The sequence below is a fragment of the Clarias gariepinus genome, chromosome 21, assembly GCF_024256425.1.
Source record: "Clarias gariepinus isolate MV-2021 ecotype Netherlands chromosome 21, CGAR_prim_01v2, whole genome shotgun sequence".
In the NCBI taxonomy this organism is placed as follows: Eukaryota; Metazoa; Chordata; class Actinopteri; order Siluriformes; family Clariidae; genus Clarias; species Clarias gariepinus.
Window position 1 is genome coordinate 16,752,330 of NC_071120.1, and position 21,244 is coordinate 16,773,573.

At 37.4% G+C, this 21,244-nt stretch overlaps 1 protein-coding gene across 2 annotated transcripts; it reads left to right on the forward strand.

The window, feature by feature from the left end:
• Positions 1-834: 834 nt before the first annotated feature.
• Positions 835-20,823, forward strand: LOC128509363 (arrestin domain-containing protein 3-like). 2 transcript variants are annotated; one of them, XM_053481070.1, is made up of 7 exons: positions 835-1,127; positions 13,825-13,866; positions 14,095-14,155; positions 17,267-17,408; positions 17,733-17,829; positions 17,936-18,192; positions 18,803-20,823. In XM_053481070.1, the coding sequence occupies exons 1-7, from the start codon at positions 869-871 to the stop codon at positions 19,454-19,456; spliced, it is 1,512 nt and encodes a 503-aa protein (XP_053337045.1). In that variant the 5' UTR covers positions 835-868; the 3' UTR covers positions 19,457-20,823. The 2 variants fall into 2 exon arrangements, with proteins under 2 accessions (XP_053337045.1, XP_053337044.1); XM_053481069.1 differs by lacking the exon at positions 835-1,127 and adding an exon at positions 6,696-7,010.
• The last annotated feature ends 421 nt before the right edge of the window (positions 20,824-21,244 follow it).

The window sequence follows — 21,244 nt, forward strand, 5'->3', positions numbered from 1 at the left end:
CAGGGCAATATAGTTGTCCCTTTGATTTTAATAATGAGTTTTTCGCCCATGTGGTTGAAGGGTTGTGCTAATTAACTAAAGAACAGGTAAAACCTGTTATGTGACAATTGTATCCGGCTTTTGGAGCCATGCCCTTGCTCATCTTTAGACCTAAACCAAATTGAAAACTGTTGTTCAATGGTGAAGGAGACAGTAGCAGTCAATAAACCCGTCTTCTGTACAAGATCATGGTTTTGAGGCAAAAAAAAAACTGTCATGGATTAAGCAAATAACACCAGAATACTTCTGACATCTTTTTAACTATGCCACTAGTCAAATCCAGGAGGTTTTGAAGAGTAATATATTGTGACGGGGGGCGGGGTTTCGCTTGGGGACCATCATGCTTTGCGGGAGGGGCTGTTATGTGTTCACCCTGTTGGGAAAAGGTGTTTGGTTTAGTGGCTTCGGCCAGGATATGTGTGATGTGTGTGTGTGTTGTTATGCTGCTGGTTATCCTGTGTGAGTACAATAAAATACTCCCAGCCATTTGCATTGGGCAGCAATTTAATTACTCGCCTCTCCACCATCCTTTCGGGCGTGAGAACGCTACTATATATATATATATATATATATATATATTACTATATAATTATATTATATTAGTTCATAATAATAAGTTTATTAATTGAAATGTGTTGACCTTCTTCCTCTAGGATTTGATAATAACATGTTTAACCTTCCTTGTGATTTCGTTCTTGCGTTTCTGTGGAAAGCGTGTGAAGCATTTGTCCCTTTTGGCTTTCCATACAATTAAGGGAGTTTTCGCATGCTCCATAGTTCAGATTTAATTAACACTACTCACGGAGAGTGAAGACACCTCTTTACCAACATGTCACCGATCAAAGAGCTGTCTTTGACTTACGATCCTGTTAATGAGTGTAACACGTTCACAAATGGCGATGTTATTAACGGGCGAGTCTTTTTCGAAGTGACTAAAGAAGTTAAGATTGAGAGCCTTTATATAAAGTTTAAAGGGGAGGCGCATGTCAGCTGGAGCGAGCGGCGCAATGATAGGACTCACTCTTACAGTGCTCATGAGAGATACTTCAAACTTAAACAGTACTTCATACAGGACCCCTCAAAGAAAGGTAAGCCCTTGCAGTTTCCTGTACAGTAAAGTACATATGAAGATATTAAACCGTGTAGTGGAGAGTGTGGAGGCGCGGTCAGGGTGTGCCTGGTTTCTGATAAACAGCTGATTGTTCTATCATGTGGCTTATGTTAAGCCATAGTCTCTGGTTAAAGCATATCTTGTATAAGAATTTTAATACAAAATAAACAAATAAATTATACGTTGGATGTATTTTTACACTACTTGCGTTTTAAACTTTCCAGCCAAAGTAGGCGGTCCTAACAAATGCTCCTCCTCCTGTTACTGCTCGTCATTTTTTTTTATATTAGGTAACAAAAAAAAAAAACCTTAGACACAGACATTCACCAAGTAAACAGTGGCACACTGGTGTAGGGGTTAGCACTGTGGCCTCGCACCTCCAGGGCCTGGGTTCGATCCCTGCCTCTTTGGTGGTTTTTTTCTCCAGGCGTTTCCAAATTGCCCATAGTGTATGAAAGTGTGTATGTATAGATACCCTGTGATGGATTGGCACCCCATCCAGAATGTACCGTACCAGCCTGGTGGGACCCTGTAACCGGGATAAAATGGTATAGACCGGGGGTCGGCAACTTTAAACACTTGGCCCATAAACAACCACCTATTTGTAGTTGATCATGATTTGTCCAAGTTTTTATAATGTGTTGAACAGCTCTGAATCCAATTCCAGTACTTTCAGCAATTTTCATTGATTTTGACATGTCTAAAATACATGTTTTTTTCGGCCACTTTTTGGTAATGTCTAATTCTGTTAATAGTTGAAAGGCGGTGTTTCAGGATGCCCAGGTATTTGTTTCTGGAACAGTCCACACTCAGATTGACAATCTGTCTTCTTCTTTGGAAATTTCTTTGGAATTTTCACTTTCAGAAATGCTAAAAGATGGGTTATAAATAGGAGGGTTGCGTCAGGACATCCGGTTTAAAACCTGTGTTAAGTTGTTGCCGGGAGCAGCCGAAATCATGCTTCGCAAGTGTTTAGATAATAAGTGTATTTTTATATATGGATATAAATATATAATTGTATATGAATATATGAATATATTACATATGAAGCAATAGTGCCCTCTGTACAAGCCACTGGTGGCAGTGCTATAATCTGGGGTTGCCTCTTCAGAGTTATGAGAACTCACTAATGAGTTCTCGCCTATCTGGTTAAATGGTTGTGCTAATTAACTGAAGAACTAGTAAGACTTGCCACATGACAATTGTATTCGGCTTCTGGAGCTATGCCCTGGCTCATCAATTAAACCCATCTTTTGTACAAGATTATGATTTTCAGGCAATAAAACCAGCATGGATTAAGCAAATAACACCAGAGTACTTCTGACATCTTTTTCACTATGCGTCTAGTCACATCCAGTAGGTTTTGAAGAGTGAAGGACCTTATACTAAATATTGATTGTTTTATAACAATTTCATTAAATAAAAAAAATATATATTATTATTATTGAATAATAATAAGTTTTTTTAAATAGAAAATGTTTACTCTCTTCCTCTCATCCTATTGGATCTAATATTAACATCTTAAACCTTCCTTTTTACTACATTTGTGTCTCCTCTTAAATGTGATATTAACTAACATGCTAATCTTTTTATAATTCTCTCTCTCTCCCCCCTCCTCTGAGCTAGCTCTTCCTGTTTCATCTTCGGACAGACATTCATACAACTTCCTCTCTTTGTTCTCCCGGGTCACCAGGACATGTTAAAATGGTGTACAAAACTGTCAAAATTTGCATTTTGTTATTGCCATCAGAAAGGCTCTTGGAGCGCAGAGGATGGACCAAGCAACTCGTTCATTCATCTACGAAACTTGAAACCTTAGTCTACATTTTTCTTAAATAATGATGTTATCATTAAAACATTTAATTTCACTTTTGTCTCAATACTTTTGGCCATTTAAAAACAGCTGGGCAATGAAAATGCATCACTGTAAGACCCAACCAATAGCAGCTAGTTGATAATGAAGCAGCCCTGTAACCCCCTCCCCCCATGCCTTCCCCCCGCCCCCTTATGCCGGGAAACAAAAACTCAGGAGCAAAAATGAATGGTTATGAATGGTCAATTAAACCATTCATAACCATTCTATAATCTCTGTTTCCTCAGGGAGAGGAACAAGGTACAACACATAATGTAAGGGATATCACACCCCCATTACATATATTTATGCCCCACTTAGCATCTACCAAAGTTAGCAACAAGAACCCTTATAGCTACTCTACTACATAATGGACCTCGCAAAGAGGACACAATTATATCAAGACGGTATACCTCTAGGGTATAGTTTAGACAACGCCTTACCCTTTACCTCTCTGGCAAAGCAGAAAAACAATTGATCACATAAGCGCATAATGTACATAGTACGGTCCATGTAGACCCGTAGTGCACGTACCGGGCACAAATTATGCAGTTTCCCTGCTCCTCAGAAGCAAAAGGAGGGGGCAGAAGCTATAAAGGTTGAAGACCATAGAGCTATAATCAGTGGGGACAACCTTAGGTACATAGGCCACGTATGGGCGTAGAGTAACCTTTCAATTATTAACAACAAACTGCGTACAAGATGTATGCACGGACAGAGCGTGGAGATCACCCACTCGTTTAGCAGATGCTAAAGCAAGAAGAAGTGCCATCTTATATGAAAAGAGTTTTCATATCTTTAGACTGAATTGGCTCAAAAGAAGGACCACAAAGGGCATGAAGGACTAACAATAAATCTCAAGATGAAACATTGGACCTCACAGTTGGTCACAGACATCATACTCCTCTTAAAAACCGTACTGCCAACGGATAAACCCCCGGTGACGCTCCGTCAAAACCAATATGACAGAAAGAAAAGGCCTTTTCCTAACAGTTCTTGTAGAAAAGACAAAACCCTAGTGAATGAGGCCTGAGCACTTTGAATTGTCTGAGTCACATTCGGAGGAAGCCCTTTAGCTATCAGATTGGACCTTCCTCCCCCCCCCTGCCTGAGACAGAAGGTCCCTAAGGAGAGGAAGTTTCCATGGTTCTGCTGCTAGCAGGCTGACTATCAAATCAAATTCAAATTTTATTTGTGACATACATAGTCATACTCCGTACAATATGCAGTGAAACACTTATACGACCGCAAGTGACCTTAAAAATTAAAAAACTATTAACAAGAAATAAGAAAGAGAAATAAATAGCTAAAACTATAAGAAAGTAGAAAAAAATATTAAAAAAAAATAATAATTATAAGAAATATAAAACCTATCTGTACAAAAGACAAAATAGCTAATTTAAATGGAAATAAAAATGGAAATAAGTGGATATCCAGAAAGTGTGCAAATGTGCATGTATGTACAAATGTGCAATGTTCATGATTGTCCGGTCTACAGCGTACCGGGGTACGTGCATCTGTGCATGAGTGAACAGATGAATAATGTCCATAAGTGTCCATTTTTGTGCGGTGCGCAGAGATGATGAGTCCTGTGTATTAAACTGGTTTAGAGACCGTATCTCTGCATACCCCGACTTGCATGCCAGCCAACGAGGGGCCACCAGGATAAGGAACAGGCCCTGCTGGCGCACCCTCTCTGTGACAGGCAAAATCAGTTCTACTGGAAGAAAAACATACAATAGTGCTGGGGGCCATGAGTGTGCTAGTGCATCTGTCCCCAGAGATCTTTTATGGAGAAGAATAGTAGTGAGCATTTTCTTTGGAGATCCACGACGGCTCCACAGTGAGTGGGCGTGGTCACAGGAACAACGAGGCTTCACATCAGCTATTTAGAGATGTTGGCGGTGATTCAGCCATAAGACATTTTCGTCTGATTCTGACAGGCCATTATGTTCTGATCAGGACAGACAATACAACAGTGGTGTCGTTTATAAACAGGCAAGGGGGAAGTCATTCACTTCCCTTGCTGAAACCGTCATTCTCTATTGCTAGGGCAACTGAATCTGGGGGCCGAATCAGTGAGGCGAGCTCTGCCAAATACATTGTCTTATATGTCTGAAACACGTATCAGGCAATAAGCGTAAGCGCAGTAAATTTTCTCCAGCTGGGCAGAGGAGAATCTACAGTGTTTGGACGGAAGGAAAGTAGGGACAGACACTCCATGTTTATGCTACGTTGCCAAATAAGCAGCCGAAGATGGCTCTATTGGTCGTGGGCTAACCAGTCCTGCTTTCTCAGCTCCGTCCAAATCTAAATACTGTCCGTAACTGGGCATTAATACGTGGGTTGACAGGGGCTTGCTTCATGACGATGTTAACTCGCCGATAGAGTCGGGAAACATGGGCAGCAGTTTTTAATGGTTGTCGGTTCAGGAGGGAAAAAAAATCCCGCAAAATTTAACGGCTTCTGAGCCGGCTGTGGGGAGGGCCACTCCACCTCCAGCTTCTCGGCCACTCGACGGTAAAGAGCAAAAAATTTAGTGTCGTCCCAAGCAGCTAACACAATAGCAGCAGAGCTCTGGGCAGACGGCAAAATTTCATGCCTCCGACAAGCCATGCATTTCCAGAAAGATGTTGAGCACATCATCATCCTTGAAAGCAGGCTGCTCAGCGCTTGGCTGCTGACCAGCGTTGTAGAGAGCCCACGGTCCTCAGACTCCCCGAAATACTCCGAAATATTTGGTCTGCCCAGCAAAGAGCAGGGACTTCTGCCGAAAACTCTGCGAACAGCTATTAAGGATAAAAGCTTAGGCTGTGCCACGGGCCTATATACTGCACTATATACACTATATACTGCACCTCATAAATAAAAAAAAAGAAAAATGTGTTGTTGTTTTTTTTGTATTTTTTAACGACCATATTGATTGGGATACTGTATATGGCAATTGAAAAAGAATGCATTTTAGTACAATGCAAATACATTAAAGAACCATATATGTGTACTACTGAGCATTAACATGTTCTATGGAGAAGAAGATATGAGAACTAGTTGCCTATAAGTGTGTTAATGGTGGAAAAAGTCAAACTTCAGAGACATGTCATGGGTAACCTTTATTGGAATGTAAATGTACATCCAAGCTTAGTTGAAGGAATCTGTGAGGGCAACATACTGTACAAGAAATTTAGTTTAGGAGTGGCTATGGGCAGGCTTAGTAACAATTGCCCCTGTAGGGTTGTCTATAATAAACATTAGTACTGTCAGAATAAATGATTAATCCAAGTGATTGAAAAAATTATGTGTTTGGTTGTTTATTGAAAATTTAACATTCTATTCTATTTCTAATCAAAAGAACGAAATGAACTAAATGACTCAAAAAAGATTCGGTCATTTTGATGAACGAGATTTAAAGAATCGAGTCACTAAAATGATTCAAACTTTCCATCACTAATATAGAGACAGCTGAATCACAAAACAAGAAAAATCCTGAACTTTCTTCACTTTTAATTCAGTATCCCTTCTGTTCAGGATAAACGGTGTAGGAGGTGAATAAATGAATATCACATTGACGACACATTACTTATACCTCAGTGTCCCTCAGTGTGATTTCGTTCGTGCGTTTCTCTAGAAAGCGTTTGAAGCATTTGTCCCTTTTGGCTTTCCATACTCTTGAGGGAGGTTTCCTCTGCTCTGCAGTTTGTATTTCACTACTCACGGAGGGTGAAAGACGTCTCCTCAGGTCACATACCAACATGTCACCGATCAAAGAGCTGTCTTTGACTTACGATCCTGTTAATGAGTGTAACACGTTCACAAATGGCGATGTTATTAATGGGCAAGTCTTTTTCGAAGTGACTAAAGAAGTTAAGATTGAGAGCCTTTATATAAAGTGTAAAGGGGAGGCGCATGTCAGCTGGAGCGAGCGGAGCAATGATAATAATCACACTTACAGTGCTTATGAGAGATACTTCAAACTCAAACAGTACTTCATACAGGACTCCTCAAAGAAAGGTAAGCCCTTGCAGTTTCCTGTAAAGTACATATGAAGATATTAAACCGTGTAGTGGATAGTGTGTGCCTGATTTCTGATAAACAACCAAAAGCGCGGTTTTTAAAATTGAAAAAAAAAAAAAGAAGCAGATTTTCTATCATGTGGCCTTTGTTGAGCCAGAGTCTATGGTTACAGTACAAGTTCTATGATAATTTTAACACTAAACTAACAAATAAATGATACTATGGCTGTATTTTCACACGACTTTCGTTTCATTCTTCCCTTTCTGCACAGCCCAGCCGAAGTAGGCGGTTCTAACAAATGCTCCTCCTCCTCCTGTTACCGCTCGTTATTTTTATATCGGGTGATAAAAAAAGAAACTTTAACACAGACATTCAACTAGTTAACAGGCGACACAGTGGTGTAGGGGTTAGCAAATACTTTTATTCTATATAAAAAAACTATAGTGTCTTGCCTTTATGAAATAAGTTAACTACTACAGAGAAAATAAAATTTTATTTCTGCAGGCAACAAAAACATTTTGCAGTCTGAAAAAAGACGCTGGGTTGATCATTACTTTCAAATAAAATACTACATATCTTCTTGAAACTATCAGATATCTACATTTTTTAATTGCGTTGCCAGCGGGTGTTGCTTACAGTATAAGCGGGTGTGACGCATATATTGAGTGACAAAAATTAAACGTTTTATTTTAATGTTACAAGACCACCATAATCTTCAAATATAGAATTAGATAAAAAAAACGTACAAACTCAAATAAAATAAAGTTTTATTAAATATTAGTATTTATTTTCCAGAGGCACACGGAGGCTCCGGAGCCGCAGGTTGCCGACCCCTGGTATAGACAATGAGTGAGAGTTTAATGACACGTTGTATGCACCAAAGTTAGTTCAATTTTAAATGTTACTAATTCATTATTAACATGCTACTTTGCTAAAAAAAAAAAGTTTTTCAGTCTGTTTTTTAGCTAGACCTTTGGTTTTGGTCTTGTCACATCAGGTTTTGTTTCTGCAACCTTATGCAATATCTTAACATATTTTTCTGTCTCATATTTTTGGCTCCGTTCTTGTATTTCTTACGGAAGACCTTCTCCCGAACATCTAAAAGGTTTTCACTGAGGTTAAGGTCATGTCCCTGTGGTGGCCAGTTCATGTGTGAACATTATTCCTCATGCTACCAGAACCACCCTTTCACAATTTGAATGTGCTAAATCTTGGCATCCTTGAGTACGCTTGTGCCATAAAAAAAAAAACTGCTGATGTTATAACCTGGTCATTCAGTCATCAGCTGACTTTTTTTATTTTATTTATGTGGATTTTATTGCCATATAACTCTGCTAGTCTAGATCTGACCAACTGATATATGCCTTGCTTTATGTGGTTGCCTATCTACCCTGACACGGTCAACGCTGTGGAATAGGGTCAATCTGTAGTAATCAGACCACATGTGTAACCTGTCTGAAATGCATGTTTTTTGGACACTTTTTGTTAATGTATAATTATGTTAATAGTTGAAAGGGAGTTCATTTATTTTGATGGTCAATTTGACCAGATAGGAAAAATGCAGTTCAGGTACAGACTAATCTCAAATTACAGTACTATACAGTACAAAATACAGTAGATTTTTGCGTTCTCAAGATGTGGATTACTTTAAATTATGATTTATTTATTTTGATTTTTAATCGTGAAAATTAGATTTCTTTAAATCTTGGCATAAAATATAAAAATTAAACTCAAAATTCAGATTTATAATAGCAAAAAATCACCATTTTAGATTTATCGTCTAAGTTAGCTATTTATTTAGGCAACTAGGTACCTACCTATAAAGATAGCTGATAAAGTTAATATGACCTATGGTGTTTAGAGAATATTAAGATAAATCATAGTTATGTATGCAATGAAAACATCATTTGTCAAGTGTTTAGATAATAAGTGTATTTTCTTTGATAATTGGTAATTTTGATATACCGTTGCTTCTGCTGATGGAAAAACAAAGAAAAGTTGTACACTCAGTATTTTTTGGACTTCCTTTTGGTTTATTGCTGTGGTATTAATCTAATAAGCTTATGTAATGTCAACCTTTATTTCGGTCCAGAGTCGAACCGCGTACTGCGTCGAAACTGCGTAAAGTCAACATATATTGTGACCACAGAATAGGTCTTCCGATATGGTTGTTTAGGAAATGAAAAACTACTCCCTGCATCAGTTAGGGTTTAATACCTTGTTGCCAGCTGAACTTAACTGCAGTAATTGTGAAATGAAGGGCTCATACCTGTTTGCTTAGTTATATCACGGTGGTGACTTTTTTTTTTTAGGCCAGGCAGTGTATGTTTTACATTTTCTGCACAATAAAGTCAGCTTTGTGGGTAATGTTGTTGATCAAAGTAATTAGTGGAAGTATTAAAGAAATATATATTTATAATAAGATAAGAAAAGACTTGGGGTGTGCTGTGGTGATCGATCCTTTGGGTACTGTGGGGTGGGCTCACAATCGATTAAGGTTGTTAGTCCTGTGCACATTATGAATGCAGGGTTAAATTGAGAATTCGGTGGAATTTGGAGGCAGAACAACAACCTTTAACTTAAGCCCCATAAGTGGCAGGCAGTGATAAATTGATACTTTTCTTTTAGCACCATCATTGACCTTTTCAGAAGCATGTGCTTTATTGGCTTTTTTTGTGAATGCAAGTTAAAATATAAACTGACTTAATCGGGTCCAAGCACCTGTGCCACACACAACCTGTGTGCTTTTTGAGCATGTTAAGAACACCAAAATGCACACACAATTTTTGTGCCTTTTGTGTATTTTAAGACCTCCAAAAAGACCCCTGATGCTAGAAAAAAGCATCACACTCAATGTGGTGTCACTCAACAGGATGTCACACAGGATGTTCAGCATACGTTTAAGGCGTTGTCAAAAATCTAGGACTGCAACAACTAATAGATAAAATCGATAATGAAATTCGTTGTCAACGAATGCCGTTATCGATTAGTTGGGCTGCTCACGTCACTGAGGAGAGCGACCACAAGATGCACAAATACACACAGATACACAGTCACTCGCGCAATGGAGGTTACAGAAGCGTCTGCAGGAAAAAGCGCGCGCCCCGAGTCCTCCAAGGTGTGATAGCAATTTACATTAAACGCCTCTAAGAAGACGGTAACCTGCACGCTATGCAAGACCGAGCTTTCATGGCATGTCATGCACGAACACTTAAAAAGAAAACATGTTGGTGTTACGGATGGCGAAACGTCAGCAGGGTCAGTAAAAACTGTATCTCTTTATCGTGTAAAAGTTGTATAGTTTAAGTGCTTTTGTTTAAACTGTTTGCTAACTTCGGAACAGTCGCGCTAGATCTGTTCATGGGCTACTCGCTAGCGTCACATTGCGCAATTACCTCTTGACCAATAGTGATTAGTTCAATGCCGCTATTTTAGATTAGCTTAATTTACACAGTGCGAATAACAGTAGAATATTACATGTAGTGATTGTTGTGGTTTTCAGCGAATGCAAATAACAGTATATTTGTGACTATTAGTTTTTTGCATTTCTACATTTTTTTTATAGTCCACTACAAAGTTAACTTGTAATTTACTGTGGTTTTACTTATGCATACATCATTTTATTATACAAAATTACATTATTTTAGCTGTTTATATCTTAACAACTGAATATATCAGTGTATTTTTTTAAACCATATATACTGTATATATTATATACTACATTTCATTTAAGGTTTAAAATGTCAAAATTAAAGATTATTAAACTCTATATGTGGCTTTTGCATTTTTAAAAGTTTATTTGTATACATAAATAATACCCTGATTTATTTTTTTTTATAGTTATAAGCAAAATATCAAATTAAAGAAGCGGTTAGGTTTTGTCCGATTAATCGAAAACATAATCGCCCAACTAATCGATTATCAAAATAATCGTTAGTTGCAGCCCTACAAAAATCCCTCCGCAATTTTGCATCCTCAATGTGTTGAAATCATATCAGCACGGTTTGTTGTCGATCGTATAAATCCCCTAGGAGGAGTACCCATATGACGCAAAATAACTGACTTCCAGTTGAGTGGAGCCCATGACCTGTAATGCTTAATGAACTCTAAATGTATACTGGATTGTTTACGTGTAAGTATGTATGAGCTATGCAGAAAAATCTTGTGTAAGGGCCCCAAGCCATATTTAGACTCTCAGGCATCCTAATGGCAGCAGATTCCAAACAGGGGAGTTGTTGCCGAAATTGTCTGCCGACTCTTTTATAACTTTTTGAGCTTGGTAAGACCCTCAAAAAGCCCAAAAATTTTGGAAAAAAATCCTTAGAAGAACAAGAGGGCAACAATGAGCGTGCCCATGCACTCTGCGCCATCACCACCCCAGTGCTTCAGAAGGAAAATGGGCAAATAATAATTATAACTAGAGAGGCACATTACCTGAAGAAAATGTGAGTGGTGCTTGCTGTGGCATCATAGTCATAGCTTTGATGTCACAGCTGATGTTGGTCTCAATGTTAAGTCTATGGAACTTTTTGGGGCGGGTAATACCGCCCACCCCTTAGAAAAGTCATACAGTAGCACCCCATTCCCGAACAATTCACATGATTTGACACTTCCTTCATGGGTCTACGACAAACGGTGCGGGACTAATTACGCGACAAACTTTTGTACGGAAGAAGAATAATAAAAAGAAGAAATAAAATAATAAGCCTGTAAGATAACAATAGTAGTGCTTTGCTTTGCAAGCACCACTAATAATCCTTAGAAAAACAATAGGGCCTTTGCACACTATGACATCTGCAGTATGAGACATCAACATATATCATAGCATATTATAGCGAGGCAATGACATTATATTCACTAGGTGGTATATTTATTTGTAGTTCTCAGCGGAATCAGTTTTTTCACTGTTGATTTTTGGCGGTAACGAGACTTTAAAATGTTGGAACCTTATTTCTGGTTGGGATACATGCATTCGCAAAATGAAAAGTGTAAATGAGTGTGCGAATGTGAGCACATTGTACTTCGTGGTGGGCTGATGTACCATCCAGGATATACAGTACACCAATCAGCCATAAGGTTTGAGCCCAAAATAGTATATAGTAGATATTGAGGTGGCCAGGCTGGCACGACTCCACAGGACCTCTAGGATGGAGCTGTGGTGTCTGACATTTACAGCGGATTCTTTGGGTGCTATGGGTTGTTGAGGTGTGGCTGCTTAATTGGATTCTGATGTAGGTAATTTGGAGCCTGGGGCTGTGACCTTGAGCTCTTTGCCTACAGAGACCCAGGCAGAGTGGGCTGTGGTACACTGGGTGTTTTGGTAATATAAAAAAATATATAGGTAATAATCAATGGTATTGTGTTAATGTTATATGCTGTCAATAGTATGGGTGATCACTGAAAAATAAGCAGTCGAGGGTAATGGTAAATTTCCTACAGTAAAATACTAAACTAAATATACTTTTCTATATTACCTATACGAAACTACATGAAGCTGAAGGATTTGAAAAGGAAAACACTTAGGATGTCCTGGCCAAGCAAGTTTGCCACACCCCTCAACCCACAGCACCAAAAGGATCCTTTGTCAACATCCTGGTGCCACACACCACGGCACACCCCCAAAAGTTTTGTTTATGTGCTGGACAAACTAGTCTGACTAATGGAGACCACACCCCACAACACTCAGCATCCGAATGATCTTTTGTTAACATCCAGATACCCGGGTGCACCATAGAACACCCACAGAGGTCTTGTGGCGTTATACTTCAAATGACGAAAAATAACTGACTCCCTGTTGAGTGGGACCCATAACATGTAATGCAAAAGTTGTTCAGCTTAATGAGCTCTAAATGTGTACTGGGTTGTGTGTGCATACGTGCAAGTGTGTATGAGCTATGCAGCAAAATCTTGTGTAAGGGCCCCAATTTCTAACAGAGCACAGAGCTGCTTATGTGGCACAAGGAGAACTTGCACAATACTGGACATAATGTTTTGTATTGTTGTGGCTGATCAGTGTATACTGTCTAAATAGTAAGCCTCCTCTGATGAAACCATTAGCCAAATGAGGTAAAATTTAAAGCAGGATGTGATTTCATTCCCGAGGGCCCTCACTATTCAGTCCCATTAAAGCTTTTAATACATTTTAGTCCGTCATTATCACTGGCTGTATCATTTGAATGTTTTGTTGCGGTTTGTTAGTTTCCTGCTCCGTTTTTCATAATGTTCATCTGCCACAAATAAACATCTAATTTCTGAAATCATTTTACCAAATATGATGCACACATTTTTCATATGCAAGTGGTGTTCAGGTCAATCCAGGAATTTTTATTGCTCAGAATAACTGGACAGTGCTTGGATAACATCAAGGTAGAAAGTGTTCTCACTTGTCTCACAGGAACTCCTTTAATGGCTCATGTGGAAATGACTTGCGAGGTCAGATCTGCATGGGGGATGGGGCAATAACCCTCAGCCGAGTTCTTGGAATGTTCAAGTTGTGTTCATAAATGATTGTGTGCACAGGTCCCACAGATCACAGACAAGCTGTTTGTCAATTATGAAAGGATCAGGCGTTATACTAGCTTAATGTTCAAGGAAATTACTACATTGGGCTTTGAGCCACCTTATCATTCATGAACGTACAGCCTTCTTTCAAATCTTTTACAGCATTTAAATGTTTATTGCCTCTATAGTCTCAGTTTTACAGCTTCACTCATGAGAACTTGCATCACAAGTCCTGGTTTGTCTTTAACGCCTTTCATACAATGCATAAAAAAACGTTTTTGAAATGCTTTAATATTTTTTTTCTAAACAGGAAATGAGGAGCCTGGTGTTATATTAACATGTGGAGAGATCTGTAAGTGTTTTCTGTATTATTTCTTACATTATCAAATAAGTCAACTCCCAAAATATTGGCACTTTTTATACACAACAGAAAAAAAAACAAAACGGTGATTTATATGAGCTTAAACATTACCTTCCTCCTCTAGTTTGAGTGGATTATTTGCAGCATTGTGTGTGACATTTAAACTATATTTTAATGTATTCTTTTGATTTTTTATATTTTTTTATTTTTCACTTCCAGACGGCAATCTGGTTAAGCCTGGACGTCATGTTTATCCATTTAGATTTCAGCTGCCCCATGGGTGAGTATGGTGATTCACAATTAGCTTTTAACAGCATTTCTTGTTTTTTAGAGGCACTTTCTGTGATGTAGGACTACAAAGAAGCTTAATGCTAAGTACAGCAGTGTGCAAAATAATGCACTGAAACAATAGAATAGAAAAATTCTAGTTCACTTATTCTGACATTAAGATTATTGTAGTGGTAAAATCATGATTGCAATTTTAAGGTGGGTCAGCAGATATTTAGACTTTATTTATATAGTACTTATTATCGACACAATGCTAAAGAAAACCAAAAAATATATTTTTCTCCTTCCATAATTTCTACTCTTTCAAGCTGATTTTGAAAGAGGTATCATGGTGCTACAGCAAGATTGGGTTATCAAGCCTGATTTATCAACACAGTTAAACCTTGGATTGGAGCATAATTCATTCTGCAAGCGTGCTTGTATATCAGACCGCCTGTATATCAAAGTGAATTTCCCTGTAAATAATGGAAACTCTGACGATTCATTTTACAACCCAAAAATATTTATATAAAAATAATTAATACAAAATATATAGTGTAAAAGTAAAACGAATTAACCACACACCAGCTTTCCGATAGAGCCAGAAAGAGAAGAAGAGGAGGGCTACTGTGTAGGATGACTTTCACATACACACTTGCATGCACACACACACCAGTTTACCAAGAGAGACTCTCATTTGCGAAAGCGCGCGCACACATACAAACACAAAATAAAAAATGCTTCACGCACACACACATGGTCACAGTGCTCAGGTAAATAATATAGGTGCACACAGATGTGAACTGTATGAACACCGCAGGTGCATCAAGACCAAGCATGGGAGATGATTTCTCACAATACTGCTCGTTTTTCAAGTTCTTGTTTTTTTTTATTTTTTCATAATTTTTGCTCATTTTGCAAAACACTTGCAGACCAAAGTATGCACAATCCCAGGTTTAACTGTATTTCAGTAAATTTCTGTGTAAATATTTGTGTAAGCCAAAGTGAACAGAAATTTTTGACTGGGTGTAGCAAAAAATCCAGAAAGGCTGACTTGCATGTACTTGCATGCCTACTATGCAGCTCATGGCTGTGTGCAGAAAAAACAAACTGTCGCCTATTTACACAGCTGCATTTCTTTTGCCATCATTGAATGATTCGTGGCGGCACTGTGGTGTAGTGGTTTGCACTGTGGCCTTGCACCTCCAGGGTCGAGGGCTTAATTTTTGCCTTGGGTCTGTGTGTGCGTGTGTATGTGTGTGGGTGTATGTATGTATGTGTGTGTGTATGTGTCTGTGTGTGTGTGTCTGTCTGTGTGTGCATGCACATGCATGTGCATCTCTGTGTATGTGTGTCTGTGTCTCTGTTTGTGTATATGTGCTTGTGTGCCCTGCGATGAATTGGTACCCTGTTCAGGGTGTACTCTTCCTAGTGCCCCGAATCCCCTGGGTTAGGCACCAGGCATTCCGCTACCCTGTACAGGATAAGCGGTTTAGAGAATGAGTGAATGAGTCATTACTTTGTTTTTGTCTTATTTATTATTTTGTATCATTAATGCCTACATAAAATTACCCCTTTGAGGCAACATTTTCTCAATGGTACTCTGATCTAGTGAATTAGCATAAGGTTGTGATTTTTTACTATTATAAGGTTGTGATTTTTCATTTTTTTGAGTCCAGAACGCTTCTTTATGTCACTCTGGATAAGAGCATCTGCTAAGTGCTGTGATTATAGCGGGTACTCCATGGAATTTATAGGATTTGAAATCAGTCATGTGGAGGTTTACATTATTTAGTCTTATTATGCATAAACTCACACACATTTAGGAGTAGGAATAAAATATGAATATTGTCACATCCATTGCAAACCTAACTGAGATAAAGCAGTTACACTGACCCCCTTAAATAATGATAAGATGTGGTATTTACATAATGCACGGACCATTGAATAAAACCTTTGTTTTGCTAGGGCGGATGTAAATATTTTACTGGGCTTTTTTCATGGGAGACTGGAGTGTGGAAAAAGGTGCCATAAGGTGTAACTGATGGGAGAACATAAGATTGTAGAAACTGTAACATTCTGATATGTGCTTTTTAAATGGAACATAGCATCAGTTGAACCTGTACCTTTCGCAAGACTAAGCCCTCATCCACACAGAGGGAACACCTAAGCCAATAATCACTTCAAAGTTTGTGGTCCCACCTCTTTTTTATTTTTAGCCCTACATGATGTATAGTAACACACACAATTTTCAGTATAATTACTTACAATTGCTTGCCTGGGCAGCGTAAGGTTAAGGAAATCAGGCTTGTCCTATGCCTAAAACACACACATATGGCTTGCAGCAGTCCGACAAGGCACACAGCAGCACAGTGATTAATCAGTCATAGGAAAATAAAGTATAGTCTTAGACACCATATTATATGCCGTACCAATTTTGTTATACATGTTTATCATGTCTGCATAATTATGTACAAAATCATCCAGTATTCCCATATATAACATTAAAATTAATAAATAAATAAATAACATTACAGGAGAAGAATATACTGTATGCATGCAAGACAGACCAGTTTTGTACTATATTTTTATAGTACCAACAAAAAAAACTAATAACCTCTTAGGTTTTACTGAGCATGCTGGAGAATATGAGTTCTTCTGGTAACTTTGTCACACTCTTTTTATTTTTATGCATATCCCAGGAGCGTACGTTAGGTTTTTTTGTTTTCATCTGAAAACTGGTCTGTCTTGTACTATTATTTATTTATAAATGTTTAAGTTATATATGGAAATACTAAATGATTTTGTACATAATGATAAACATATATAACAAAATTGGTACAGCATATAATATGGTGCCTAAGACTTTTGCACAGTACTGTACATCCATATCTGTAGATTGCATAATCAGGAAAGTTTGTTCAAGAAGCTCAAGTGTTTGACTTAGATTTACCTAGTGCACATATTATAACTAAAAGATCGGCTACATGTGAGTATTGCCACATATCTATGTTTGCCATGCAGAGTTCATCGTAAAGCTAATTATGAGTTCAGGTGTAAATATTTTAAGAACTGCACAGTTAATGTTTTGTTCAAGTAATATATACTGTTTTCTCTATTGTAGAAATTTTCCAGCATCATTTCAGGCATTTCATGGCTGGGTAAAATACACTCTAGAAGTCACACTGGACCGTTCCTGGAAATTCGACAAAAATGACAAAAAAGAAATCACATTTGTTCCAAGGATGTGTGGTGTTAATTTAATGGTATGTGCATAAATTGCATTTTCAACATTTATTTATGAGAGAGGAAAATATGCTATGGTTCTTCTTATCTTGTTTACATTAAATGGATATTAAATGTATTGGTAATTTGGTTAAAAGAAAATTACATATGAAATGAAACATAGCAATATGGCTGACAATTTATATTTATTAATATCTATGCACAATATATTTACTATAGCTATTTAAGTTTGACCTATACATGTACACTGTTGTGTAGACTGCCTAAACTTTGTCTAATTCGTATATATAAAATATGTTAATTTAGTTATATTTTAATATATTATGTTGTCATTTAACACACAGAACCCACAGAGTGGATTTATTGACAAAAAGATGAAACTTTTCACCTCTGGAAACATCTCAGTAAAATCAACAATTAACAAAATGGGTTATATGAAAGGTCAGTTAATGTTATTTAAAAAAAAAGCCTTCACCATTAAACAATTTTTTTTTTATCTCTCTGTAATTTATTTCCTCATATTTTTTTATTCTTACCTTTTTTAAAGGTGACATCATTAAGGTTTCCAGTGAAATCAATAATTCTTCATCCCGTGATCTTAAGCTGAAGTACAAACTCGAACAAATACAGGCTTGCTATGCACAAGGTCACTCGAAGATTTTTCACCAGACTATTTTCAAAAATGTGGGGGATCCCGTCTCATCAGGATCAAAGCAAATAGTCAGCTCAGACCTGACGCTTCCAACAGATTTGGCGCTGAGTGTTATAAACTGTAACATTTTGAAAGTGGACTATGTATTTAAGGTATAAATGTCCTGTTCTTAGATTTTCCTACTACTAGCATCTTCAGCTTCTGCTGTTTTTTTTAAAGTGTAATTGAGCTGAGGCTATATTTTAGTCTTTTAAAACTTTAAGTTGGATTTGCAATTACGACTTCAAATTCAAATTCAAATTTTATTTGTCACATACACAGTCATACACAGTACGAAATGTAGTGAAATGCTTACACGACCGCCAGTGACCTTAAAAAGAGAATTAAAACTTATAAGTAATAAATATCAATAGACGAAATATGATAAAAAATTTAAATTTAAATAAAAATTTAACTAGAAAAAAATAGAACATGAAAATAGAAATATATTGTATGCATAGAACTATAATTTTGTGCAAGTATGCATAGAAAAAGTGACTCTGTGCAATAGTTATTAAAGTGACTTTGTGTAATGGTCCAGAATGTAAACGTGAACATGTAGTGTAGATGTGACTTGTAATTTTAATTTTATTCTTTTAGAATAAGGATGACAAAATGGATTTTTGTCTAGTCAAAAAAAGTTATTGAATTCTTTAGTAAATAGTCACTCACTTTCCTTCATATAAGCTTTATAGCCTTTAATTTTTTTTTTACTTTTCACAGGTCTATTTGGATGTGCCCTATGCTAGTGACCCAGAGATCAAATTTCCAGTGATTATTCTACCTGCAGGCCAGATTTTTGCTCCAGGGCCAGTTCAGCCAGGTTTTCAACCTGGTGGGAACCCAGAAGCACCAGGATGGAACCAAATTCCACCCCAGCCTGTACCCTGGCCCAATGCTCCAGCTGCTCCCTTTGGACCAGCTCCAGCTGCTCCCTTTGGACCAGCTCCAGCTGCTCCCTTTGGACCAGCTTCAGCTGCTCCCTTTGGACCAGCTCCAGCTGTTCCCTTTGGACCAGCTCCAGCTGCTCCCATTGGACCAGCTCCAGCAATTTACCCCAGTCCATATCCTTCACCAGTGTGTCCAAGTTCACAACATCCTCCTCCTTCCTATGAAGCCCTCTATCCAAACCCAAACTCAACAGCCCCACAATTCAATGGCACTGCATCAGCTCCACCATATAATTCTCAGTGCCCTCCTATGAATTATCCAAATCCACCCTTCCCTCAACAACATCCAGTACCTAGCGCCCCACAGTTCAATCCAGGGATTGCTGGCCCGTGTCACGTTCTACCAGGAGCGCCCTTAGAGTACTGGCCAAATCCAACCCCACCACCAGAGGCTGATCCAACTAAATCCCCTGAGAAACATGAATAATCTGGAAGAGTAATAAGAAATCATGATATTGATGATTATAGTGCAAGGACATATGAGGATGCTAAAGTTGGTGAAATTGTGTGTACCTTTATTATTTCATTATTTTTGTAGCTTGTAGCAGCAGCACCCTTAGTGCCGCCACTGCCTGCATCCTTGTTATGGTGTATACACTGTATATATACTGTATATATGCATGCATGACCTTGCAAAGCTGATTTTATTTATACACACACACACACACACACACTCACACACACATACTACCTCGCCAAAAAAAAAAGCTGCACAGTCCAAATTTTCATTGACCACCTTTAGCTTTTATTATGTTACACAGTGAGGTGGCAAGTTCATGTGTGAAAATGATTCTCATATATAGATGCATATACTGTAATATTCTAGCAACATATTAATGAGCGTTCAGACTACATCCTATGTTCTTGTTAACGAATTTGTACTTGCATAAAAAAAAATAGTAAGATGTATAAAAAATATATTCTTAATACACTTTTTCCTTATCTATTAAAATAATACCTCAAGATGCTTTTAGTTGGATAAATATTGTGTGTATTTTTGCGGCGAATGTTATCATATTGGTAACTTAAAAGTTTAGTGGAATTGGCTCAGTGATCAAAGTTTGTTAGTAATTGAACAGCAAAAAAAAAACTTAGCTTCATGTCGTTTATAGGACTAATATGTATGCAGTTGGAAATATAAATAAATGACATCAATATTTCAACGAGTATGCATCCAGCATTTAATTTTCTTTGCAGTAAGTTGTTCTCTTTTTACTTTGTTACTTACATTCCCACAATGTGTAGGGGTTTCCATTGTGAGGAAACCAAGCAATGAGTATGTTCTATGTTATAAGTGCACAGCTTTTGTGCAAGGTAAAGCTAACAGACCAATAAACCAGAAATCCTGTTTTGTAATATAACAGAAGACATTGTAAATAGAGAAGTGATGTGGTGGTTTGCAAAAAAAAAAAAAAAACTTTTATTTTTCTTGTAATGGTAAATTTTACCTTGGATCTAAGCTTAATACACAACTTTCTTGTATTACTTTACCATTTTTTGTTTGGCATGTCCACCTCCAGACATGTAAGTGGTTACACTACTGATAATACTATTACAATACAAACAACATTTTTACATATTTCCAAATTATTGTATAAACCTAAGCCAGTAAAACAATAATGGCTTTTCTGTTTTTATGGGTTGGGTTGTTCATGGCCAGTACTATCACAGCAAACAGAAAAAGAATTAATTATATTAATTATTGTGGTGCCATAATTATACCATGTCAGTTATAAAAACGCAATGTAACTATAAATACAGAAATGTAATAAAATTAAAAAGCTGTTTGTTATAGTTAAGCATTGTTATAGTTATAATACAGTTAATTCTATACCAATGTGCTCTGAACAACATGAAGTTGGTAGGCTGTGACATAACTGACAAGTTTTGCAAATGCAAATAAAAGATTGATATGTGGTATCACCAGAATATGATTAATGCTTATTCTACAGTACGCCACTCCCTGTGTAACTGAGATTACAAATAGAGGACTAGGTAGCCTTTATTTGTACCACTGCATTCATAATGCATTTTAGTCAAGTGATTATGTACTTTAAATACTCACCTAACCTAGGAAATAAAATTTAATTCATTATCCTTAAGTGGAAAATGTTTAGTCTTGGTCTTGCATTCCATACTCACCAGTAAACCAAGAGGATATAAGAGTGAAGCTTGTGAAATTAAATAAGGGGGGCTACATGGCTAATATCTTGCT